Consider the following 27,698-nt stretch of genomic DNA (forward strand, 5'->3'; position numbering starts at 1 on the left):
AGAGGCAGCAAACACTGCCAGAGCCCTCCCCCACCCCGCCCCGCCTCACCTCACCCCCTGCCTACACACACCCAGCCCTCTCACTATCAAACGCCTATTCTCTGAAGCTCGTGCGCGTGCACAGCTCTCGCACGCAAACGTGTGTATCCCTCTGACGTCACGCCGTAACGAACAGCGGCTGGCTGATTGCATCATCCGCCGTCGTTCATTAGACACAAAACATACTATTTAGCCACATTCCATGCAAGCTTGCTCTCTTATTTGCTCATGCACACCACCTCTCTCTCTCTCTCTCTCTCTCTCTCTCTCTCTCCCTGCCTCGCTCGCTCTTTTTTTGGCGTAGACTTTTGCATATATCACAGGCTGGCAGGCTAAGAGCCTGGGACTTCCCCACGCCACACTCCAAGCCTTTGATCCTTTGCTTTGGAGGTAACATCAAAAGGAGAGGCATAGAAAGGCAGCTACTACTGTGAAGTTCAATGTTCAACTTGATGGCTTGGCTGAGGGCTTTTTTTCCTCTCTCCTCCTCCTCCCCCCCCTCCTCCCGCTGCTCCCTTGCTCCCTTCGCTGCATCCCTCAGCTGACAAAAACACACAGTTTGTAGCCAAGGGTTTTTTTTTTTTTTTTTTCCCCCTGACCTCACCTCCACAGAACCTATCTGGTGCAAAACAAGACCTCCTCCCCATAAAAACTCACACATACACAGATGGTGTACACAAAGATTCTGTCGTTTTCTTTTGACGTCGTGGTAAAAGGTGCACTTCGAGCGCCCGGGCCCTTCCTCTCTCTCTCTTCCTCTCGCTCCGGCTCTCTCTGTTTGTGGATAACATGCAGCATCCCATATTGCAGCGGGTTGCATCAAATAGCAAGCCGGGCCTGTTGCGGCGGGGCTGGATAGGTTAGCGGGAGGAAAAGGGCATCACGCCATATTGTGTGCTGCACGCCCTGTTGGGACGGAGACGTCCGCCTCTCTCCGTCACTTCTCCCAGATCTGAGAAGGAGCGTGTCAAGATGCGTTAAGGGGAGGAGAAATACCATCTCTCTGTCTTTTTTTTTTTTTTTTTTTTTTTTTCAGTTGCTGGTTTTACTGTGTTGACACAGGGCACATGAAGCTTGTTAGATTTTGTTCATCGGACAAATGATTTTCAACTGGATTTGAAACCTCTGTTATGCAAACTACCCAAATTAAGAGAATTTTTAGATGAAGCCAAACATTTTGCACGTGTGCCAGGTTTTGCTGGGGTACAGTCGGCTGTATTTAAATGGCTCAGACTTGGTGAGGAGATCCAGAGAGCTGAGGTGCTCCACTAAATGCCTTTTTCTCTTTTATGAGCTTCCCTGTCTGACTGTGCCAATTAGTAAAGACGTGTGGCCTGCTTTTCTTCTCCCCTCTTCCTCTCTTCCCTCCGCTCTCACTCCTTCCTCTGCACCGGCACAGTTTGCCTCTTACTCCGTCACGCTCTCACACATAGCTGTACACACACCAGCGCACGTTTGGTGTATCATTAGCTTAGTGTGCGGGGAGGCGGGCGAGCCCGGGCTCTCTCCTACCTTATCTCCATGTCAATCACAGCGTGTGTGTGAACATCAGTTGTAATGATCTCCATCCAGCCTGTCGGTGCGTGTTAGCGCCTGGCTTCCCTCGCCCCCGGAGCAAGCCGTTCCCCAGCTAATAGATGCAAAATTAAGCTGATCAATAGATGGCCTCAGCTCATTATTGACATGTTATTGCGGCGTGGGATTTTTGTCTGGGAGTTTTAGACAGGGGCTAGCTGGAAATGCAAGGCGAGAAGAGCAAAAAAAAAAAAAGAAATTGTTTCCTCCAAATGGCTCAGGCTACTTTATTTGAAACTCGGAGTGATATCATATTAAGCTTATTTATTCTTCCTCGATCCGACGCGTCTAATGTCTCAGATAAAACCGGCGCTAAGCTGTTTTCCATTAGCCCACCGCTTGTTCTGCCTATTGGAATAGTAATCACCTGCTCAGTGGAAGGAAATGAGATGGAGACTTTGTAAAACATCATATTAAAGATTCATCAATAATTGGCATGTGTGGCCCTGTTTGTGTTGCGGGGGAGGCGGGTGGGGGGGGACTCGTATGGACGGATCACCATGTGATTGAGCTAAATGGTAATTAACCATGAGAGAGGTGTGTGTGTGTGTGTGTGTGTGCGTTTTGACTTTGCAACCACCGCTGTGTGTGTATGTGTGTGTGTGTGTGTGTGTCAGGGAAGGAGAGGGCACGGGGTGGGTGGGGGGGTGCGTCACTGGCAGAGTTGATTTGGAGGTGAGCGCTGGGGGCATGTGGTCAGGTTATGGAGGGACAGGAGTGGGGGGGGGGCAGAGCCACCCACGCCGGTCTGAGCCACACATCAGCCTCCCCTGACCCTCCTCAGGTCTTATTGTCATGGAAGCATCTCCCATTTTAATGAGCTCCAATAACCAAGCCCTTATTACTTATTTATTCATTAAGCTACCGTGGCAAAGCGGCAGTACCCTGCTGTGTGAGTGTGCACGTACGTGCTTGTGTGGGAAAATATTATTTTCCACCCTCCGTGCACCCTTATCATGGTAAATAACACAACAATAACAGTATAGGTTTAAAGTTAATTGAAGCCAAAATAGATGATGTAAAGCTGGTGATTTAGCCGAGTGGTGGGGCTACAAAGCCATAACCTGAAACCATATTTGAAATTTTAAGCTGAAACCCTTCAAATCCAGCCTCAGCTTTAGGTATGCTGAGGGAGCCGGCCTCATGAATATGGAGGCCGCAGCGCTTCAAGGTGTACGTGTAAGTGTGCGTAAGAGACAAGAACAGGTTGAGTGTTTGCTGGTTCGAATGATTCTTTTTGTGAAGATTAATTGCCTGTTGGTATGTGTGTGTGATGCCTTCCACATAATGCCTTCTGATGGGTGAATATGCGTGGGCGGAAGTGTGTGATGGTGTGCAGCGTTTTCAGCCGAATATCGGAAGTCTTTGTGAAGCCTGAGAGTGTACACATTCTCTCCCTCTGAGGCATGTTTCATAGCTTCCTTATATCCAGTCTACCGTTTAACTAATTCATAGTGAACTCTCGCAGAACAAAACCCGACTCCCAACATCAAGGGCAGCGTTCAGCTCTCCTCCAGCACAATACCAAATACAGCATTCTCCAGCAGAACGTGGGCGCTGCAATCAGCTTTACTTTCTCCCTCAGCAGAGGTCCCTGAGCCGCTGTTCACCTTTTTAACTCTCCCCTACGCTCCCCCTCACCCTGCTTCCTGCAAACAAAGGTAAGCATGTAGTGTGCGTATGGGTTGCCCAACCTCCTCTCCTACCACCCCGGGCCCGGGCCTTGCGTAAGGGGCTCAGACACACCTAGGCCTGCAGACGTGCCCGCTCGCCTCTGTGCAGCCTCTAAAGTAGGTCAGTGTGTACGAGACTCCGAGCCGGGAGGGTCCTCGACCTTTAGCCTCTCAATCCATCGGCCCACTTCCACCGAGCTGCGGTCCTACTGCGGGCTACCGCTGCTGATGATTAGGATTTAATCACGCTTTTGGTGATGGCAAATGTGTGGATTCAAAGGACCCTTTTCCCACTGCAACAGTACCAAACCTTTTAGCACTGAGAAACAGGAACTTTGGGTTTTCCATTCTCCAAGGGCTCACTTCCAGTTGATTTTTTTTTTTTTTTGGCCTTTGCTGAACATGTGGGACTAACGAGAACCAACAGGACCCCGGGGGCAGGACTACCACACCGTTTATTGCTGATTGGTTCCACACTTACGCTCTGATGGTGGGAGACAGCGGCCGTGATGTTTCATTTCACGTCGAAGTCGAAGCGTTTTTGTCGGGAGCCGTCGAGTTAGGCCGAACGGAGAAAAACGCGACGCGACGGAGCGGCGACAAAGGCCGAGCTCTCATCACGATGTGGTTGCAGGACGAGATTCAACCGGAGCTTGAGGGAATGACGAGAAACAATTTGAGCGATGAGCGCGATCCAGACCAGCGTTGAGTAAAAATAAAGGAAATAAATGAACGTGCAAAAAAAAGATTGCAGTGTTAGATTGCGTTCCTTGTTTTATTAAATGCGCCTCTGTCTTTTGTCAAACAGTGACTCGAACTGGATCCCGCTCCAGCTCCTGTTCACTCCAATTTGGGCTCGCTCTCGTTTTTCTTGTTGTCCAGCGGAAAAGGGCCCAAAGTGGCTGGCAGTTCACGCACATCCGTCAGCATTCAAACTGGGTAACTTGCTCAGTTTGCCACCGTGGAGATTAAGGGAGACAATGAAAGCGCTCGAGAGCCGGGGTTATATTTGTGTCCAGGAAAAGAAAGAGGGGAAGAGTCACCGAGATGGAAGAGCAGCCTCTCTGAAGCAAGGAGTAGCACCTGAGAGCCGAGGCAGCCTGCAGCCCGCCTGATGCTAAAGATGCCAGCACGCCTGTTCATTAGTGGGCCTGATGGAAGACTAGCCGGCTCCTGCTGGCCTTCACCCTCCCTGCCACTATTTATAGAGCAGCCAAGAGATACTCTTAATGACACAGAGAGAGGGACAGAGGGAGCGGAAAGGAGGGGAGGGGGGAGCACAAGTCAGAAATGGAACACTGTTTACTTTCTGAGGCTTGTTGAGAAGTCGGTGTGTTTCGGAGGCCCAGTGCCACAGTGTGTCACCCACACACATTCTTGGAGGAGACGTGCCCTCGGGGTTGGATAGTCTTTATTGTGATGTGTCATCTTCCGATGAATTCATTAGCGCCGCAGATCAACTGTGCATGCCAAGCTATTTTAGACAGACTGGTGGACTTCTTTTTTTTTCTTTTTTTTGCCTTTGATCCATGTCGAAAATTTTGTCGCCGTGTTGTTGCGCAATCCTTCAAGAGTTTCTGCCCAATCAGCTGGTGTTTGAACAGCGCATTTGTCCACACCTGCTAAGTAAACAGTGTCAGAGCAAGACCGTACTTATCTCATGATCCTGTGGTTAAGAGAGTGTAACTAACTTCCAGAACAGGCGAGATAACACTCAAGACTTCATGGACTTATATCTAAAGAGCACAACAGTGATCTATTATAAACCGAGCAGCTCTCTTCTTTTTTTTTTTTTTTTTTTTGTCAAAGACTACAATGCCTTTTGATATACTCCACATGTAGGTTGTTGGTTTCACAAGCCCGCTCCTCGCCGATGCGGGCTTCATTTTAAGAAGCGAGCGAGCCTGAGTTGGGTGGAGAGGAAGGCGAGGTCACGTGCACACACCCCCCACCCCCCTGTGGAAAAAGCCTGTATAAAAGTGTCAGGTTGAATTTGTCTGCGAGAAAGAAAGAGAGGGAGAGAGACGAGGAGGTGGAGGTGGAGACTGTTGGCAAAGAGGGTAGGATAGGAGGTGAGGAGGAGGAGGTTTTGGAGCAGGTCGGCGGCCCCAGTGCTGTCAGGGCCGGTGGAACCCCCTAGCGGTTCTGGCTTTGGAGTAAATATGGACCCAGCGGACCCCTTCCCGCCCCGGGGCACACAAACCCCAGGCCTTCCCACATTCCACTTTTATTTTCCTGGTTGCAAAATGCCTCTGGCTATCAGAGCTGGTGGGGCGTTTTTTTTTTTTTTTTTTTTCTCTCTCTCTCTCTTTTTCTTTAATATTTACTCATAAAATGTGCATTAGAAGAACCAAAGCAGTCATGAAGGGCCCTCTCGTGTCGACTAACTTTCGAGCAGTTTCGGGCCTGGTCTTCTTACGTTATTTCCCCTCGCTGCTTCTTGCAGATCCTCCATCCCTTTGCCTCATCCTGTGTTCTCTGGAGGACTGTACCGACACACACATACACACACACACACACACACATGGTAGTGTATCATACAGTTGTTTGGGGGGTATGTGTGTGGGGACGGCGGGTGTCTTTTTTCCAACCGGGGGTATTTCAAAGCGGTCTGTATTGCATTAAGTTTCTCCCCCCCTCAATTACAGAAAATTGTCGTCCCCGCCTCGACATATTATGTGTTTGTATAAGCACTTGTTTATGTCTTCCTCTGCACCTGTGTGTGCGGACAAGGACCGCCAGCCGTATCCGCAGCAGATTGAGACAATATGCTCGGCTCCCTTTTTAAAGGGATAAAAACGTAGTTAAACTCGACGGCCTAATCTTTTAAGCCCTGTACAGTTAACTTGCACTGCTTTGAATAGGCTCCTCTTACTAGCCTTGATCATTGCAGATTTGAATAAAGCTCTTTATGGTAGCCGTCTGATTGGTGTAATCTGCAAGCTGTCAGTCCTATCTCGGTGCACGCTCCCCGAGGAGCTGCCGGGCCTGCTGACCACAGACTAATCCAATGTGGGTGAGCGTTATTGTTCAGGTGTGTGTGTGTGTGTGTCTTTGAGTGTGTTAGTGCACATGGATGTCAGAATGTACATATGTTGGCCTGTGTGTGTGTGTGTGTGTGCATGTGTGTTGGTCCACAGCCACTGTTCATGTGTGTGGATAGCATGTCCGTGCTGTGTCGGGGCCCCCGTGGCCACAGATGGGCCAGGGATCTGCGGGGCTCTCCAGAGCAACACCCAGGATCCATATGCTGACGCTAAACCCAAGCTGCTCCCTGTCTCTCTCACTTTCCCTCGCCCATCCCCTCTCTCACATCGCTGACACGGCTCGGATGCCCGGTGGAGCCTCCATACCGCCGATGGACCTCATCCTCCGTCCCAGGGGCCCCTGCTGGAAAGCGGACCGGCGTTTGGGTGCCACGCTGGCACATAAGGAGCCCCGTTTGTTTGATTGCCGCCGAAGCCTCTGCTCTTAATCCAAAACAAAACGAGCAAGCGGCGCTCGGGCCGGCGCTCCGGGCGCCAGGCTGCATGTGATAAACACATCAGATGGAGGCTCGCTGGAACGGGAGCAGGTTGCCCCGTCGATCGCTGCTGACCACAATCCAGCAGCACAATCCTGCACTTGCTGTTTCTGTCGTTCACACTAAAAATTTATGAGGAAGTTCTTTTCGACTTTTTTTTTTTTTTTTTTTACCGCCTTTGTCAATAGCACGTATTGACGTTTGGTTAATGTTTGATAAGATGTGGAAATAATGGTGGTGCATTTTTCCCGGATCAGAGTCTAGAGCTGCTACCAGGAAGGAGTGTTTTAGGCCAAATTGCCGCTGTAGCAGCCTCTTGAATTAGTTACAATGGCGGTGGTAGCTTGTGTGTGGACGTGTGAAGATGATGTGTGAGTGCTCGGGGTCCCCCTCCATTTGTCTCCTGCTTACTTCCCCCCTCTGCCACGAGCTGTGGCACTGGGACCAGGGCCCCGGCTTGTTTTCAGTGTGATGACAGTCCGTGTGTATCTGGGTTAACACTCTGCTGCTCATAACATGCCAGACCTGGGTTCTGCTGCAGCCGCTCCAATATGGGTGATATTTAAACTTCTGAGGGGGAGCGGAGGTTGTCTGAGGACCACCCTCGCCTTCCTTACCCCCACCGCCGCCCCCCCCCCCCCAGACTTGCCACTATGGGAAAGCTCCAGAGGACAGGCAAGCGGGGAGAGTGAGTTCATCCCTCTGTAAGGATTTAGAGGACTCCCTTGTCTTTCACTTCATCAGAGACAATTGAGTCATTCAGCTCCCATTGTGGGACCGGCCAGGCGAGGAGGGGCGCAGGGTAGGGGAAGAGAGCGGGGAGGGAGGGCCGTCTACGGCACAACACAGAGCCGGAGCACAACCGCTGGGTGGCTCTTAGAGGGTGGGGGGTTGTTGAGAGGGCTGGTTAGTGTTTGTGTATGTGTGTGTGTGTGTGTGTGTGTGTGCGGAGTAGGAGGGGGGCAGAGAGAGCGGATTGGGACAGGAAGAGCGAGAGAGTTATCCTGGAACTCCGGAGCAATTTGTCACATTGGAATGGCTCTTGAGTTACCCGGGGGGCCCTTCATAGCGGGAGAGTTTTCGGGTCGTGGAGTGGGGAGCAGGGAGGGGCTGGAGCTGCGGAGAGAGAGGGGTCAGAGGTCACGGCCTACTCAAGCCCAGGCAGCGCGTCCGTTAGCAGGGCGGTCAAGAGGAAAGCGGGCGGACGGGTGGAAACAGAGAAAGGAGGCCAAGCAGGAGGAGGAGGAGGAAGGGGAGGAGGGGGAGGGGGGCCAGAAAGCCCAGTGCTTGCCAGGGCTCCGTTTTCCTTGGCATGCTTGTAAAACCTGCAGGAGAGATTAGTGTGAGAACATTTGCAATAGCAGGGCTGAAGTGGAACCGCCTGTCAGGGCATGCGCTCCGGCACCCTCCCTCTGTCTCTGCTCTTTCACTCCGCCTCGCTCGCTCTCTCTCTCTCTGGACTCTGTTGCCACACTCTAGGATGTCACCTTTACCCTTCTCACCCACCTCCTGAGAATGTCCCCTCGCCCGACCCCCCCTCCTCAGCCGCAGCTGTGTTTGAATGCTTGCATGTGCACACACGCATGCATATCTGACTTGGGCAGTCATTTGTAGGGTTAGTCCAGCGCACCACTTGGAGATGGCAGGACTTTCCCAAGACTGGAAACACAATTTCAGTCACCCCCGGTGACCCTCCCCCCGCCCCCGCCCTTTCCCTCAGCACTGGCCTGTCCTGCAGCCCCTCTGGCACCAGTGGATGTTGTCTTGAATTACCTCATAGATGACAGCAGCTCCGTCACTCTCCGCTTCCACCATCACTACAAGCCCTCCCCCTCCCCCTCCTCTCGCCTCTCTTCATGGCAATTAATACCCGGTGTGGGGGGTCCATAAAAAAAACCACAAGACCACAAGGAGTTTTTACAACCTATCCTTTTTTCCACTCTCAGGACTTACAAACAAGTGTAAACAAACCCAGTTTTTTAGCAGTAAAAGCCTTCTGGGGGTCATAAATGAGTGGTAGTGGTGGAGAAAGACCAGGCAGCAAACAGCTTTTTTTTTTTTCCCTTGCAGGGGCTGTAACCGAGGACATGGAGTCAATAACTCCCTCCAGCGTCTACCACTGGCGGGCACCCCACAGTGAACTCTTCGCTAATTACCACTGATTTAGACACAGTCTCAGGAAGGGTCGCGACACACTCACTCTCACCAACACCGACACACAAGCTCGCACTCAAAACATACATACAAACCAGCGGTCACCCCTGCTAGATGGCAGTGTCAACAGATTGAAGCTAATATAGTCGCAACCAGAATGAAGACAACCATGAGACATGGTTCATCTATACTTCAGTGTTTATTCGGGGATTGGGTGATGGATGGATGCAAGTAATTATTATTTATGCAAGGAACAGAGCGCCAAAATATGGTAGGGGGCCATGGGCCACTATCAACTTTGATTCGTTTGTAAAGTCTTATGTCATCATGGTTTATTAAGCATATGATCTCATGAAATATAATCAAAGATTGAAACAGAATTTTGTGGAGGGCAGATGGGCTCTACTCTGGATGGCCCGGGTATAAGAGGATGCTGAAGTGAAGCTGAATTAAAACAAAATGTGGGCAGTGGAAAGAGAGGGGTCCAGTATAATCATTTGGATATGGAGGAAGAGCTCACCAGAGTGACAAGATTCCTTGATTATTTTGACATATTGAAGGGGGGGAAGAGTGAAGCATTGGAGTCTTAGTCCACTCATTTTCTGTCCCAGTTGCATCAGAGGCCAAGATCCAAGGCCGAGTTGACTCGTCAGACCTGTTCTTGGAGGACGTCCGTGTGCTGAACAGCAGCATACATTAAGAAGGCCTCTGTTTAATGTTGGAGATGGTTTACACCATATCAATTTTTCATGACTTGGCCTTTGGGCTACCAAGAAGCATCTCTGGCCCCAGGGTTAAGAAATAGGCCTGCACCCCTCCTGCGTTACAGCTAGTCAGCACCAATAACCATTCTTCTTTTTGTGTCTCCTGAACTCCCAGGCTCTGTGGATGCAAAAATTAGTAGACTCTCCATTCAAACATGTGGTTTTTTGTAAGTTTGGTCAATAAAATCTTTGGGTATTTGACATAATTTTCTTGTACCATTTTTTAAAAAATTGGTTTAGCAGGGCCTTTTTCCGCCTGCAAATCCAGGGAACTCTTGTCATCATTTGAAAATACTGACCTGCAGTGAGCAATTCTCCAAGGCTCATTGATCATACAGTGTTTGAATTTCCCCCTCCTTAGAAGGAGAACAGTTTCTTACCTAACTTACCTCAATGCCACTGGCGTCTCGGGGCTAAAGCTGCTGTGACCTATTTCCCTCAAACCAGGTGGCCGTGACATTGATAAGCAGAGTTTAGATCAAGGTCACCATCAGAGGAACGTTGGCTGAGAATGAAGGTTGACCCTTTGCTGTATGGCCAAAAGCGCAGTAACCATAATATCCAGAGGTGCTAAGGAGCAAACGCTACAATAAAAGAGAAAGTGGGATTTGGGCAATGGCAGGCATATATTTTGGTGCAATGAAGGTGTTCGTTTCTGTAAAATCAAAGTGGATGTTTAATGGTAACAAATACTCCACATCAGAGAAGCCTGGTCCTGTTGCCGCTCAAAGCTTTGTTCTCTCTGTTGGTGTCATAAATAAAATGACTGAAGGTATGAAGACGAGAACAACTACTGCTCCTGCTCATTCCGGGAAAACGATCAATCATGTCAGGTAGCACGGTCAGCGTGGTGCATGTCATCAAATTATGAGAGCTCCACCCTGTTTATTACAACACAGACAGATGTTTCTCATGACCCTTGTTGCTGCTTATCTGTTTCATTCTGCTTGTGTGTGTAAGAGAGAAAGAGAGAGACTTTTGATAAAGGCCAAGTCAATCATTTATGGGAGTAGTCAGGAGATTTAGCCTCAGAGGACCGTGGTGCGACGCCATGATTTAACGTTTTTATGGGCTCTGAGGCGGCGACCATATAAAAGTCTACAACGGTCACATTTATGACATTAGGTCATCTTAAAGACATAAGCCATGTACAGCACCCCTTCCCCCGTCCAAAACAGTGAGTCAGTAAAAGCAAACATCACTACTTTCAGCAAAACCGCCATAAAATAGTTCACCGTCCTCGTTTACATCCTCACAGAGTGGGAGCCTGGCAACTGGAGTAACAATATTGTGCTGTATGTTTATGAAATGAATGTGTCATTTAGTTCACAGGGCTACTGTATGCACTCCTGCTGAACTCTCAGGTGCATGCTCGAGGCCATTCTCACCCCATGTGCCATCCGTCTTAGGATCTTTATTTGCCTCTCCATGTTTTTGAGTTTCCAACCCCATGCACCCATCAAGAATGTCGACGCCCCTTTTTGTCTTCTTTTTGATTTGTTCTTTTGGCTTTTGCTTTCTGCATTGTTAACATGTTTTGTTTCTTTCTTTCTTTCCATTCTGTTTCCTTTCTGCCATTCAGTACCTACAGATGAAATGGCCCCTGCTAGATGTTCAACCAGGAGGTCTTCAAAGTAGACAAGCACTTAAAGATGCCAGGTCCCCGTCACCGGCACACATCGTTGTAAGTAACACTCCGCTCGGTCCTTCTCCTCTTTCCCCAGCCTCTTCTTCCCTTGTTCATGACAGAGAGACATACCCTTTTTTTCTTCCTCTCACTTGTACTGAAAACAGTTTCAGGGTTATAACCATCCCCCATTTTCCCCCATGAAGATGTTTTGACTTGAAAAATACTTATTTACCTTTACACCCTTACACCACAGCAACTAACACACCCAGTTAATTTGATATAAACCTGCTAAGCCTTATATACATGCGAGTTTTGTCTATGCAAGTTTGTTGCATCCCAGTTCAGCAAACACACTGGGATGGTAAACTTTATTTTCTGATAGTGAGCAATTAGCAGGCAGGCGGCATTGGGAGCTGCTACTGTGGCAGGTGTGGTAGTTGTTCTTTGGACAGCTACGGTGCCATTAAGTCCAGAGGAGACGATAGGCTCTGCCAAGCCCTGCACCGAGCTGGATAATTATTGAGAACCAACCCCATGTTGACAACTTTATTTTATGAGAGTGACCTAATGGTGGACTGATAACGCACTGTCTTTGCGGGGAGCGTGGGCGATCCTTCGACATTGTTTACCCTATCCATAGAGTCAGAGCAGCACTCTGGCAGGAGAGTTGGCTGGACAGCCATAGGGGCATATGCAGCACATACACATAACATAGCATCCACCCCAGGCATGTCAATATCTAAGAGGCTGCTAGTGCTAGAATGAACAGTTGAACATGAACTTCGTAGTTAGCCAAAGGCATGAAGTTTTCAGGAGGTCAGTGGAAAGGTTGAATGTAAGGAGGTGTGCGTACGTGGTCGCAGGGTTAGCAAGCCAGGAAAATCAATGAGAGTGAGCAGTGAGCAGAATTAGTAAGGTGACCATGGATGCCCTGGGCCATTATTGGCACAGTTGTTACTTGTGTTGGGAGTCGTGCATCTCGTACATATTGTTATGAAAATGCAAACTTTAAAAGCGCCTAACGATTTTAGACGGGTGAGCGTTCTAGTTCTAAGTTTGTAGACTCATGAATACGGCATCTCCTGTGGTAATAGTGCAGGACTGAAGCTAATAATACATCGCTGAGCCTTTTGTTTATGTACTCTGTAGAACAACACAGTTAGTAGTCATCACAGCTGTTGAGCTCACCAAGATGTCTTCAGTGTTTTTTTGCCGCACAGATTACATCAAGCCCCCCGTCCTTCTTGGGCACATTTGACATTTGATCAGTTAGGTTAGTTTTATCCTGGATAACAAACACCATCGCAAACACTTTCCAGTTCAACAGTAAGCAAAAGTTGGCAAGCCGAGGCCTTCTTGGTATTTTGCCCGTTTAAGTTAAGCACAGCTTAAAATAGCAGGAGTTGACAAGGCTGTTTATTTGAAACAGAAACCCTGTCAAAAGTTGTGTTTAAGACAAAGAGCTGGCGATGACAGTGTTCTTCTGAACAAAACAAGCCCAGCTCAGGCCCTCCTTATCCTCCCCTGCGATGCCAGTTTTATTTTTATACCAAAGAGTTCAGGGGGCCTCTTCTTGCTCGGTTATTTTAGGAGACGCTGAGAAAAAGAGTCCCATCTCCTATGAAGTCATTAAGCTGGTTGTAGGCAGCAAAAGCTGCAGGTAAATACTTGAGGTTTTATCCAGCTATGAGTCATATGGCTGTAAATACTTACCACCTCACGTCCGCCTAAGCTCATGCCTTACCATTCACTCGGAAGGGAAGTTTGAGAGCACAAAAGTGAAGCGAGATGGTTGCAGTTCAAATGCCTCGCTTTTCAGAAGGCATTAGTGTCTCGCAGACGTCCATAATACGTTTCCATCACGGTGTTTTATTTATTTGTTTATTTAGATTGATTGCTGGGGTTTGTTTGATCACGTACGCAGGCTGGTAGGATCAGAGGCATCGCTGCACAGGCACGCAGCCTGCTGTTAGCAAAAGTGATCAAATTGAATGTGAAATGGGGCTTGTATTGTTGCTCCCACATCCACCTCTGACTGAGGAACAAGTGTGATTGAATGTTTCCCTGGTTTGCATCATACTTAGCTGCTGAACATATAGACAAGACGGAATCCTGTGGACAGTATCAGGAATACCAGGATTAACACCACACACACACACACACACACACACTCCCCTGTTGTCACTCAATCAGCCAAGCCTTTCTTTTTTCTCCTATGATGGCCTGCATGTTCCACTACGTGATCCCCTTATCAATAAATTGGGCTGTAAACGGTAGTTTCTTTGTTTTTTTTTCCAAATGAGAGAGAGAGAAAAAAAAAACACTCAAGCACTTTGGCCCCTTGCTGCCTGGAGGGCATTAGCGGTGATAAAGACCCGTCGATAGGCCTGTTAGATACGGAGACCAATGTTGAGTTCAAGTGTCCCTCAGATAGGTGTAGCCGGAATAGAAAGAGAGAGGATAGATGGCTGCAGATACATGAAAACTGTGAGGGAAGTCGGCGGCGGAGGAGAGGGATGAGGGAGAAGACGGACAGGGCCGCGCTCGTCTCTCGCTGGAAGGTTCAGCCGAGGTGGACCGCTGGAGGCTCGGCCGAGAAAAGAGGAAGTGACCTCACGCAGGCCGGTCTTTCTGAGGGCACGTTGCATTCCCCTGTTCACCAAGCCCTCAAAGGGGGCCACACAGGACCTTTTGAAGTGCCTGACCACCCCGCAGGCAGCCTCCAAACCCACCGCCGCTGAACTTTTATGCTATTGGCTGAAAGTTATTCAATATTTATCCGCCTATTGATGTGTGTTTTTTGAGAGAGAGAGACTCGGAGAAACATGTTTAGTTTGTTTTATGCCTCAAACGGCTTCTGAGAGAAATATCACCAAGAGCTCCCGGTTTGTCACGTAGCAGTTCATTGTTTTAATTTGATATTGTTGACTAGGAGAGTCTTTGCGGGTGCTTGATAGTGGGAAGTAGCTCAAAACTGGTGGAAATGGGACTTTTACACACATCTGTGACAGATTTGGGAAGTGGTGTGTGTGTGTGTGTGTGTGTGCTGACCTCGACAGTACCCATTGTTGTTATACAGGCAGTGGTCATCTCTGTGGCCCAGTAACACAACATAACATGCTGTCATCAGATTGTTTTGTGAAGTATCTCCTTGTTTTTAGAATAAATCACAGTGCAATACAACAAAAGGCCCAGCAGGAGTTACAGTAGTACTGTCATTGTATTATTTGGTTGAAAGGAATTAAACTATCTCATCTTATTGTCATTTGACAGATTGTTGTATTTTTTTTTTTTTTTTTTAATTATTGATAAGCAAATAGGAAAATCTCTAGAGAATTGAATGCAAAGGCATTGTATCATTGTGGCATAAGTTAAAACTTTTGCATCACATTTCTGAAATTGACATTCCAGGAAACTGGGGCAGAAACATGCACATACTAGAGCATATGCACACAAACTACTTTACCCACGTTCACGTGCATACACACACACACACATGTGCGCACACACACACACACACACACACACACACACACACACGCCTTAGAGTCTAGCCCTGGTCGGACAATGTCTCCATTGTTTTCTTGGCTTTCACTGGCAGCAGGGGACGGCTGGAGTGTTAACCATTTCCCAACTGTACCTCGCTGTGTGATTGTGTGTGTGTGTGTCAGAGGTAGTGAAGCATGGGCCGGGGCGGGGAGGGAGAGAGGGAGGGCGCTTACTCCAAGTGTATGGTAATTAGCGTGGAGGAAGTGATGGAATCTAGCCATTTTTACGGCGGGCGAGACCTCCCACCTGAGCCTTTACAACCAGAGAACATGCTTATTTTTTCCATTCAGTCTCACTCGTTTCTTTAAATAATGTGCGCTGGAAAGGGGGCATGTGAAAGAGCTGACGTGTTTCTTGATATTATAAAAACCAATAGAGAAGGACAGAAGGACGCAGTACAATGACTCTGTGGATCCCTACAATGGGGACCCAAAGAGTGACTGGCCGAGGGAGCGCCACTCTAAGTCAGCGTCAGAAAAGACAGAGGCGCGATCACATTGACTTTCCTTGACCGCGTCTCTGTCCATTTTTGAGGGGCAGGGATAAAGGGGGCTTCCTGTGGTCTGAATGGGCTGTGCACCTGGGCCGGCCAGACAATAGCCCGGGACTCTGGGAGGCCTGGCCTCCGCTGCTGTTAATGAGCGGCCCCGGGGTCAGCAGCCACCACCCACACACTGCCCTGAGGACTTTACCAAGAAGCTTTCTCTCTCTGGACTTCTGCTGGGCTTTAGCTTCTCTTTCTCTCCGACTCTTTAGTCACTTCCCATCAGCTTGTCTCGTCATTCATCTCCTCACTGTCGCTCCCTTGCACCTCGTCCTGCTTCCATCATCCGGCTTTAAGAGAAAGACCGTTTCTCCGTCTCGTGCGTTCGCTGGTATCGTGGTCCCGTTTGATTCCGGAGAGGCGAAGCATTGCTGGCACATGCTCCAGACCTCAAACAGGGACCATTGTGCCTCTCCACTGTCACTCCCTGTCTCCCCAGACGAGACACTTGTTTTTGGGGTCATGCGGACATCACCGGCTCGGGCCAAAACGTGAGGTCGTCGAGACGTGGCGTCAGAGCCGGGAGCTGTGACAATGAAAAACGAGAGCACCTCTGTCGTCATGTCCGCCCAGCAGCCGTTTGTTACCACAGACAATCCGCTCTGTGTTGGCTTAGTCAGCAGCAACTCTGCGATAAAAAAAAAAAGAAAAAAAAAAAAGTCTTGCTCCTTTGTGGACTTTGTGGAATACCTTGACATTTTCAAATGGAATGGCTCTGTCAAATGGCTAGGATTAATTTAATGCTGGGGTTTAATGCTGTAATGCTGTCTTTAGGGCAACTGAATAAACGCTGAGACTTTCCATAACGATGATAATAACCCTCGGGGAGTGTAAACAACAGCTGATCAGATTCAAAATACAGTATCATTTTTCACTATTTCACATGATTTTTGTCAAGTAGTTGCACTGAACAACATCTTTAAGGAGCTGCTCTGTATAGCGGCAGCATCTGATTGTAGGAAATATGAATAGCAGCTTTATTTATTGTGTGTATTTGTGTGTGTGTGTGTGTGTGAATAGCTCCAAGGCCATTGTCCTCTTTACTTGCAGTGGTATTTGACCGTTATGTAACCCCCGTGAACTTAAGCCACTCCAGGGAATGTGTGACTCTGTGTTGGACATGCACATTTACGGGGATAATACACATTTGTGTGTATCTTTCTGTCTGTTTGTGTGCATGTGTGTCACACCAATAACGTCAGTGTTCACAGTGTGGCTGTTGTGAAGAGTGATGCAGCTGACATTGGGGTCAGGCAAAAGTACAAACATGACCCAGTGATCTGAGGGCACAAACGGCAAGCTGTACATTCGTTTTGAATGGGACTTAAACTAAAGGCCTTTTCCTTTTCTCTGCATGTTCTCTCTCTGTGACTAGCATACCCCGTTTTCTTTTCCAAGTCAATATGTCCCTTACCCATTTCTCCTTATTTTCATTCTCTCCATCCTCCCGACATCTTTCAGACTGACTTCAGATCCGATTTTTCCTCTAGATGCACATCCACCAGGCTCACCTCTGTCTGAATGCCTCCTCCTCCTCCTCCTTCTCAGGAGAGAGTTGCACTTGCGCGGCTTACAAGGTTAGGCGGAGGCAGAGTTTAAGTGCACACTTTTCATATTTGAAGAGCTTCAATTTTAGCGCAGTGTGAATAGCTTTGGAAAGTGGCTGCCCTGGGAACCCGCAGTCAGCGCCGCGTTCTCACTTTCATTCAAAATCGACTCTAAAACTGCACTTTCAGGATCTGAAAGTAACCTTTTGTTGGACCGACCAGTGTGTTTGCAGGTTGTAAAAATTTACCGGAGACTTGGACATTTTACCAGACACTATTTTTTTTTTCTCTCTCCACACAATGTGAAAATAAAAATGGCAGAACCGCATGAATGTACTTTGCAAAACCTAAGAAAATGGATTTCACTGTGCAATTAAAGGCACCCAGTGTAGTTTGTGACCACTTGTGGTGCTATAGTGCACACTAGGAAAACAGAGTCACCGATTGGTTTACATAAAATGACATAATCTTCCAGCAGATGACACACACCGATGTGAATAATGCACCATTCAACTTATTTGCGAATGTCTTTTGAATTAGGAAATGCCTTCAACATGTTTAATAGGTTTCATGGATGCACACAGTGTGTTTTTGTGAGAAATTTTGAACATAAAGTGTGTTAACAAGGAAAACCACATTAAACTAGAATTGTGCAGTTTCTGGGGAAACTGCGTGGGCAAGCTGGAAGAGTAACCGCAGCGCGCGGTTTCCGAGCAGAAAATAAAATGTATCATGAGAAAGGTCACGCTTTGGGCTTTCAAACTGTGTCAAAATTATTTTCCAACTCCCAAAAATGCCTGAGATTCGGCGAGTTGAAAAAGTGTGTGTTTCTCCCTCTCTCCCCAGATTCTGGGTTCCAGATATAATGGGAGTCTATGGGGGAGAGAGCTGGCACTCCTGCCTCGTTAAGGGTCACCGTTTAAAAAGTTGAAGCTACTTTGCTTTTGTTTTTACATTTTTCAAAGCACAACTAGTTTTCCTACTACTTTACCCGAATTTGTACATGTGGAGTGAAAATTGTGGCCGGGGGAGCGAGTAAAAGACCAAAGTTTTACACGATTTTTCAGGGCTGCTGCACTCAAGCCGTGATGTCACTCACTCTAGCTCACACCATTCGTGTGTGTTGCGTCCGGAATTCCGACTTCAAACTGGAATTGCGGAAAAATGTAAAGTCGGAGCGCCTTGAAAACCGACGCGCCGCTTCTTCTCAATAAGACGCACGTTTTCCGTATTTGGTGCGTGGACGCAGGTCAAAAGCTCTGCGCCCTGGAGCCTTCGGAAGTTTTGGCCATTCATTTCCTATGGCAGACAGCTTGCCCACTAATGAACAAATTACAGCATTTTATCTTTTTTCTTTAATGAATGCAGGGTCACCAAACTTACGCCCAATCAGAATAGCCGAACAAATGCGAGGATTGGTGGGAGTTGAAGTTTTGTATTCTGTTATCACTGTAACCACGTGAACTTTCATTTATATTTTGAGGTTCTTTTTTTCCCGGCAGCCTGATTTCTACATGACAAAGTGTCTGATAAACTGCTTCCATTTACCCAACACTCGCATAGTCTACCAGCGTTTGATGGGTGGTCGATGCTATGAACAGGAAACCTCCATTGATGCGGGTCAGTCAACTTTGCTTGTTTGCATTTATCACCGTTTAGACCTCGGGATAAAACCGGTGCTGAACGCCGGCGGCGACAGTGGATCTCCGGAGCAGCCGCCTGCTCCTGAACGTCCACGAAGGTGCGGACGCTACGGAGCGCAAAATGTTCTACCAAAGTGAAATATTGCTCTAACAACCAGGCAGCCAGTGCAAACAGCCATGTAACCAGCGCAGAGCCAGTTGTTCTCCTATTCTCTCTGTGTAAAGCGAGTGATAATGGGGCCGAACACACACCCTGGAGAAAGCTGAGCCAGCAGAGAGGAAGTAGTAGGTTAAATAACTCAAAAGGCAGGGGAATGCATTATGTCTAGTGAGAATACGTTGCTTTTGCATAAAAAAAAAAAAATATCTGGTAGGCTACGATTGTGTGCAGGTATGTGTGTGTGTGTGTGTGTGTGTGAGAGAGAGATGGAGAGCTGATATAATTGTGTGACTTGGGAACGTCCGTCTTTGCCTTTCAGGGGCCCTTCTGCTTGGAATTCCCCGGACAGTCAGATCTGAGCCTTCACCAATTTCAGTTGGTGAGAGACTTTTGAATTCCAAAAATATCTTGTTAGATTTCTTTGGTTGATGCCACACACCAATTAACAGCTGATAACTGATTATGATGATGATTTTTTTTAAAAACAACAACAACAACAACTAATGAATTAGCTAAATCCTGGTGATGATGATGATGATCATGCTGTGCTGTGTTGCTTTGTGCTGCTGCTTCTGCTGCTGATTTGCTTTGTAATTTCCAAAATGTCAATCCAGATGTTTTCTTATTTTGAAAGGGGAGCGGGGTTGATGATCATTTGAACAGGCAAACTTGACTAAGGTGTCAGTTTTTGCACACATTCACAGGCATGCTTCTTGCAGCCGCGTGCAGCTCTTCCGTGCTTGTCGCCGCGGTGTCGTTTTCTCCGGCTTTTCAAAATCGGCTCGGTGCGGTTCATGTTGTTTCGCCGGCGCCGCTTCTCGTCACGCAGCTAACTGGCCTTTGTTCTTGGAGGGGGTTTTTCGGTTCAAGGTGCTGTGACAGTGACAGTCCTTGGTGAAGACGGCAGCGTTCTCGTCTGAGGAGCCACAAGGATACTCTGCTGAATGGGTGGAGATGTTGCTGTGAATCCAGCTCTCATTTTTTTTTTTTTTTTTTTTTTTTTCCCCTTCTGCGGACAAAGACCAGTGTCAGTGGTGTAGAGTCTTTTTAACAACATCACAACATGTGTCTTTTAGTTCTGAGAGCCACTGTCGCAAGATTGCGGACTGTAGGCTCACACTTTGGTATTATCTGCTCGTGTGTGAATGTGCCTGGCGTTTGTGTGTGTGTCCCGTGTGTGTGTGTTTATGTGTGCGGGGCTTTCTTTTGTCTTTCTATCCATTTCTCTTCAGCAGCTGTTTTGAAGAGGACTCTCTTTATTGATAGCATCTGGGCTTGAATGGAAGCTGGCAGGATGGTAGGAGGTTCATTGATTAAACACTCGGTGTATGTGTGAGGGTACGAGTGTGTGTATTTGTGCGTGCAATGCGGCTAATGTGAGCGTGCATTATTGTGTGTGGATGCACTGATGAAGCATACTGGTTTAAGATTTGTCTCACTCTCACGCAAAATAATGCTGCACTCCACGGACTAAGACTCGTGGCCCTCTATGCAAAAATATCGTTTTTTTTGTTGTAAGATGAAGCGAAAAACTACAAAAATCGCTCATCCCACTCTGTGCAGGTGAGTCAGGTAGGTCCACTCTGCACAGTCAACCCTGAAGAAGACTGTTAGAGTCTAAATGCGTCGAATAAAGGACTTTTTATCCATATCAGTGTTCCTCTGGATCTCCAACCAGCCTGTAGAATGTGGGATGGACAACTTTTGCTTCATCTAAGATATTATTCCCCTGACCTGACTGTTTTTTTTTACTCTACTATTCGGTTTTAGACAAGAGTAGTGCTCTCCTGTCTTTATCCTTTGTAGATATTTTTGCCTTGGTCCAGCTCTCTGCTCTGTCACTGTTAAACGCCCTTTGTCTCAATTAACGCAGACCTGTAAGAACAGAAGAAGAATTGACGGAGAGTGAATTTAGTGGTAAAGAGCTGGCTTGTGCCGAGCAGATCAATAAGCCTCGTTCGAGTCGGGTTCAACTCGGCCGACGCAGGGAACGAGGCCGCCGCCGCAGAGCCCGAAGGAGACCTTGGAGAGAACCTCGGCTCCAAGGATCGCCTCCTTGAATTGTTTGACTGATCAGCTGCGTGTTGATTTTTTTTATTCGCTCCGGAGCGCCCGCGTTGGCAATAAACAACACAAGCCTTTAAAAAATCTAAACTCATGCTTGACAACACAAACAGCCCTTAATGCGACGGCGCAGTGTGCTGGGTTTACGGAGGAGAAAAAAAAAAAAAAAAAAATCTTCCCACGTCAACTTGCTGCCTGCCTCCCCTCCCCTCTCTTGTATAAGTGCTGTTGCTAGAACTTGTTTGACAAGGTAGGGCAGGATCTGCGTTGGGTGTGCCTGTCTGTCTGTCTGTCTGTCTGTGTGTGTGTGTGTCTTACAAACACGCCTTTGTCTGCACCAGTGTAAACCTGCATGCACCGTCTCAGCGTGCGAGGCGTTCGCGAGTTTAAGGTGAGGGCTCTCCAGAAGCAGGTCAAATCGGTTTGTCACTGCCATGCGTTTGCACACGCGGCATCGTCTCCTTATTTAACCCGCGGCGTTGGGATTAGAGGCTTCAAAATGAAGAAAAAACATAACCTAGCAGACGTGGTGATCACCTTTTGGTTAAAGTTCATGCAGGTAGAATCAGGATCAAGGTTCACAAATGACACTGATGGGAAGCCTCATTCGTGGGGACACGTTCCCAGCAGATTGACAGCTCCGGTTCATTGGCTGTCGTCATCTTTGACTAATTCCCCCCAGCCGGCGCGATCCCTCCCCCCGGCGTCTCAGCCCCGCTCCCCCCGGCTCCATTCTGTGGTCGGCCCCATGAGCGACAGCGGAGGCGGCGGCTCCCCTACGCTACTGTATTAGCACTGGAGGCCGTTTCACAGGGAAACTTGTTTTGACAGAACTCCAGGTGTCTCATTGTTGGGGCTGGCATGGTTCAACAGATTTACCAATTAGCGCTGGGCTGAGGGCACGGGGAGGGTGGGAGTCGAGAGAGAGAGAGAGAGAGAGAGGCGGAGGGAGGGAAGGAGGGAGGGAAGAAATGAAATGGGGAGGAGGGAGGATGGATGTGGCGGATTTGGCCACAGTGATGGAATGAGGTTTTGAGTGAGAAGGGCTGGGGGGGGGGGGGTGGTTGTGGCCATACGGAGGCAGGCTGGGGTAAGGCGATCCGTGACCTCCTTTTTTTTCCCAGCAGCCGTATGGAAGGGGCTGAGGTTTCAGCTGAGACACAGGAGAGGAGGAGATCTAGGTAGAAGGGGGGGCAGAGGAAAGGGAGGGGGAAATCCACTTTTAACATGACAACTTTTTTCCTTACTCCACTTTGTCCTTTGAAAAATTCCTTTTTTTTGTGTGTTCGTTTTGTGGTTTTCCTACTTATCTGTCCCCCCACGATGGTGCAACATTTGCGTAATTGCACTTGCGCTGTCACAGGGGGGATTTTTCGCCGCACACAGACGTCCTGACATTTGACTCCGCAGATGAAATCTCGGTTATCATGCGTCGCTAACACGCATCCGTCCGCGGGAGCAGCGATTTGTTTTTGTTGCAGTCCGCCCTCGGCTCGCTGTTCTCACTCCGGTACGAGGCAGAGTTGTGTGGGATTAAACACAATGTTATTACTTTCAGTAACCCTCTTTGTTATTCCTGAGAAATGTCTGCTCCCTTTTCCAGGAAGTTTGCAAGTGAACTTTTGAGAATGGGGTGAAGTGATTTAGTTAATATCCCTGGGGTGGCCTGCAGAATTTAGAGTAGTCTTTGGCTCTTGACTGGTTATGAGTGTGTTCAGTTTCTCTGTGTGCGTGTGTGTGTGTGTAAGTATGTGTATCAGTTTTGTACTTGAGCACCATGAAATCATTGCCTTTTGTTTGGTCAAAAAAGGGGTTCACAGAATAGTGGAACAAGTAAGTGTGAATTCACACACAGTCCTTCTTAGGCCCAGCACCTTCTGATGTCAAAAACGTTTGGCTTTTTACAAGAGTGCACTCATTTTTGTGCGTGCACACGCCGACCAATCACAACAAGCTGGAGGCGGGGCTTGGTGTTACCCGGGAGGCTGTTCAATACAGCAACAACAAGCTGAATGAAAATGGGAACAGCAGCGGAGGAGAACTGTTTCTCTGATCTGGAAGAGTCAGTAAGAGCACATTGGCCACGTTGAGATTGGGACACAAGAAAGCAATTGTGTGCACAAACAAATTATCAGCACAACATGCACTTAAGGCACTGCTCTCTCCACTAAAATAACTTATTGTGTTGTGTTGGAATTTGTTGAAGGAGAGCCGCTGCAAATCAAGGTGAAAAGGCGGCGAGAGAGACTCCTGAGCTTCCACAGGCCAGCCTCAGGACCTGAAATAGATGGCACAGATAAATAAAATCACTGGGTAGTTAATAATTCAGAAAATATTGATGTGCTGAAATGGGATGCTTTATTCTATTGGTGATCAGTTGTACCCTTTTTTATGTTATTACCAGGAAGGGATGATATGTGAAAATCAAACATCGCTGTATCTTGGTATCAATATTGTGACGATATTGTAGAGACATATATTGGTGCTTTCATCAGAAAAAGCAGTCTAATAAGTTCGGAAAATGACCTCTTTACTGTACTGCGGCCTTTAAAAGTGGGAAAGGACAACACTTATGCCTTATCACCACATTATGACATCCAGAATCCCAGATGATATCTAGTTTTATAGTGTGGTACCAGCACACACGTGCAACTTCAAGTAAGAGGACTTGAGTTGCCACCGCAGATAAAAAAAAAGAACACGTGTTCATTATTGTTGCAAAACCAACCCAAGTGATAGGCCTAGCGCTTGGAATTGGTATCGGCAGCGAAAACAAAGGATTGGTGCGCTGCCATGCGCCGGTTTGTCAAGTGATCTCGCAGTCACTATGTCACCTTTCTGATGCGCGCACACACGCGCACACACACACGCAGGGCGGCAGAGAGAGAGAGAGAGAGAGAGAGAGAGAGAGAGCTTCCTGCGAGGGCAGAGAAGAAGGAGCCAGCCTCAGGAAGGATGAGGCAGCTATGAAGCCCCACCACATTCCCCAAAGAACAATTTATAGTCATGCCTGAACACACTGTCACTGTCAAAGTTTAACACCTTGTTTCAGCGCGTGTGTTTCTTTGTGTTTGTGTATGTGCGTGTGTGTGTGCGTGTGTGTGTGTGTTATGGACAGTGGAATGCTGACTGCTTCCAGCGATCGCTTAAGCTGCCTTGAATTTGGTTTATTGTTCCCACCCCCCTTATGGCAGCAGAGGAGCTTTCGGAGGAGGGGAGAGGAGGTGGGGGGGGGGCCGGGGTAAACACCGGGTATCTGCTTACCGAGTCACTTTGCATTGTCTCCTGCCTCTCTCGCCTCTTCATATTTTCTAGACAGTCTCTTCAGGTTTGTGTCGGGCCAACCCGAACGAGACTAACCCCCCAATTTATTTGATTCCGTTCCTCTCAGCAGTTCCAGTGAAGACCTATCTGAACTTTTCTTGGATTTGTTTGGCTCCGGTTTTGATGTGTGTGTTGTTATTTTCTCTTCTCCGTCTTCCAGCCTGTGTAGTCGACAGTGTCTGAGTGCCAAGCCCTTCTTTTGTCTCGGCCCGGGAAGAAATTTGATGTGAGACTTATTTTCCTACCCAGTCAGTTTCTTTGAGCATCTTTTTTTTTCTCCCTCCAGTCTTTTTTATGTTTTTGTTCCCCCCCACCCTCTGTTTTTTTTTTTTTTTTTTTAATAGTCTTGGATATTTGGGACACTTTGTGGAGGCAGGTGATGCTGCAGTCTGCCTGCTCTCACATACCTGTGCAGGTGTGCACATGCTTTCGTATTTATTTATCCAGCTTACCCCTCCCCAAAAAAATCACTTTTAATTGACTGCTCTATTAAGATGCCACTGGAATCACTCATGTAATAGCAGAAGGGAAATGTGACGGGGTGAAAACGAGGGCTGAATTCCATGGGATTAAGGAGGAGCATCATAACTGAGGTTTTTGACGAGGTGAAACGTGGCTCAGTTGCTCAGGTATTTAGCCTGTTTGGCACGGGGGTGGGGGGGCGAGAAGTCCAAACTCAGGCGAATTTTACAAAAGGATTGCGCGGCTTTTATGGCCACTGAACCCGTGCAAATGACACAAAAAGGAAACTGTAAACTCACAAAGGGTGAAATGCACCTCTGACTATGCTGCACTGCAAAAACTCAAAATCTTACCAAGATTATTTGTCTTATTTCAAGTCAAAAATGTCTTATTACACTTAAAATAAGACATAATCACCTCAGAAGTAACTTGTTTTTAGACAATTGTCTCTCGTTTCAAGTGAAAATTTGCTTGAAACAAGTGAAAATTTGCTTGTTTCATTGGCAAAATTTGTTTCTTGTTTCTAGCTAATTTTCACTTATTTCAAGTGAATTTTCACTTTTTCCACTGGCAAATTTTGCCAATGAAACAAGCAAATTTTCACTTGAAACAAGTGAAAATTGTCTAAAAGCAAGTTACTTCTGAGGTGATCATGTCTTATTTTAAGTGTAATGAGATATTTTGACTTGAAATAAGACAAACAATCTTGGTAAGATTTTGCGTTTTTGCAGTGTGTCAAACAAACAGTGTGGACCTTTTCCATTTGCACACACTGAAATGAGGTAATATGCATACATTTCGTGCAAAATTTCTATGCAAATGAGCATCATTGCAAAAACAGTGCTAATAGCCCCATGCAGTTAGAGTGAAATTATGAGCATCCTCAGAGAGTTGATGGTAACTGAAGAGCATTTGGAGAGGGTGTCATGGCCAGATGATGGTGATGATGGAGAGCAGATATTGCGAAGAAGGAGAACATCGCTTTTTGATTTAAGTGAGACTGAAATTAATTTCCGACATAGGTTGCCAGGTCAAACCAGTTTTGCCATGCGCGATGACATCAGCGATGACATTGAAGCCGCCCGCTGTCTTGTCGGTGCAAAGGCGACATTTATTCTTCGGATAGCGGCGTTCACACACAAAACGAGGGCAGATCGCGCTCGGATGCAAAACTTTACGGCCGCTGTAACATCACGAGCGCGGCGTCTTGTGTGAATCCGACCTTGACACGCGGGGCGGGAAGCGTTTCACAATCCGCGGTGCCATCAGCGGCCGCGATGCCTTCTTTGTGACCCCCCCTCCCCCTCCTGAACCTTTTTCCCATCAGTGAGAAACTGCACTGGCCAGACGCCGCCTTCTGAAAAGAAATCACGAGAGAGCTGCATCCTGGGAAAGGAGTAAACAAGCCTGTCACCAAAGTTAGGAGGAATCCTTAGTGCAGCGCTACTGTCAAAACGCAGCTTCCATTTCATACATTATTAACATTACCTAAACGCATTATTTGTGTATTTATTCCTTCATTTGTCTTGTTAACATCCTCCCGGAGTAAGATAAACAGCGCGGCCGGACTGGCTGTGTGACAGCTGTGTGCGCGATTTGAATAAAAAAGCCCGGCGGCGTGATTGGAGCGAGACGGGAGCGGGTTTTATGGACACCAGACAGACTTCCCTCTCCAGGCTCATTAAGGGACAGTGAGGCGATGATGTCGAATCGGTGCGCGCTTTACCGGCCTGCCTCTCCCTTTGAACAGCGGCGCCCTCTTATCTGCAACATGCTCTGTTCCTCCATAACAAGACGCTCCCACTCCCATGCACGCACACGCTCTGTCTATCTCTCTCTCTCTCACACACACACACACACATGGAGGGTCGCACACACATCCTCCTTACACACACGCACACACTCTTCATGCTTATTTACTTTTTTGTAGACAGAAAACTAAGTGTGTGGCTTGTCCACAGAATTTTGGCAGCTTTTGTTGTATTTTCTCCTACGCTATCGAAAAAGCCTGGTACTTTTTTTTTTTTTTTCCCTTTTTTCCTGCACCCCACATCACAAATGGATATTTTAATTGGAACTTTTGGCACTGTCTCCATCTTGTGTTGGAATGGCAGACAAGTGAGTGGCTGGCGAGGCCGGGGCCGGGCTGATTGGTGTGTAGCGAGGCGTGCCTAAATCAACTGGCAGCATGAATGGCTCGCTTGATTCTCACTGGCATTCACCGGAATCCGTGGCACTTTTTTTTTTTTTAAACAAGATTCTTTCTTTGGAGAAAGTCTGGAATAACCAACAAGGGAGAGAGAGAATGCCTCCTGGGTTCCTGAAGCATGACTTACCTTTTGTTTTGGGGGTGTAGTTTACTCGCCTTTATGCCAAGTCACTTAGTGGCGCTTTTTTCAAGTCAGAATGAAATGGCTAAATTATCACAGGCGTTTTAGTCCACGGTGTTCATGCACTCTGCAGGAAAAAGGTTGTGAGATTCTTGTTTTGGCTCCCATGCTTATAATAACACGTCCCCGAGTCGCTGCTGCACTGTTGCTGTTTTTACTTTCTAGGCTGCAAACTCAAAGCATGTGCTAAGCCTGCTGGAGCTGATGATCACCAAACATCACACACTGATGCGCTCAGCAGTGGAGATCATATTAAAAGTATGCACCTTCTGAATTTGAGTGTGATGGATAACAAAACAAAGGTAAATGAACAAGGTGGAGTTTTTTTTTTTTTTTTATCTTAATGGTAGATTAGTGAGGCTCACAAATATGTAATTGAATATGAAGATTTCACACAGATCCATTTATTATCTCTTTACAAAACAAATTAGAATTCTAGATTAAACCCTAGAAAGTAAAAAAGGAAATTATTTTTGTTTTTTGTTTTTTCTTCCACCAAAGAACCTCAGCTGTAACCCCTTCAGTGTTTCCTCTGTAAGGGGAAGAGGCGTCACATTTGGGAAGCGTTTACTTTCAATTCCAAATTCTGAACGTCAGTGGAGTTCACACGCCAAGGCCAAATGATGTCGTCATTTGTTTCCACTTTTTTGCGAATTT

General features: G+C 47.4%; 1 protein-coding gene across 8 annotated transcripts in view; it reads left to right on the top strand.

Annotated features, from left to right (window-relative positions):
• Positions 1–27,698, top strand: part of tcf7l2 (transcription factor 7 like 2) — a 99,654-nt gene that overhangs the window by 20,738 nt on the left and 51,218 nt on the right. For 5 of the 8 annotated variants that reach the window (XM_030077745.1, XM_030077746.1, XM_030077748.1 and 2 more), the window contains exon 4: positions 11,311–11,412. In XM_030077745.1, coding sequence (XP_029933605.1) covers positions 11,311–11,412 — 102 coding nt within the window. Of the gene's footprint in view, positions 1–11,310; positions 11,413–19,120; positions 19,181–27,698 lie in introns of all 8 variants that reach the window. The other 3 variants (XM_030077741.1, XM_030077743.1, XM_030077742.1) reach the window with 1 other exon arrangement.

The sequence above is a fragment of the Myripristis murdjan genome, chromosome 19, assembly GCF_902150065.1.
Source record: "Myripristis murdjan chromosome 19, fMyrMur1.1, whole genome shotgun sequence".
In the NCBI taxonomy this organism is placed as follows: Eukaryota; Metazoa; Chordata; class Actinopteri; order Holocentriformes; family Holocentridae; genus Myripristis; species Myripristis murdjan.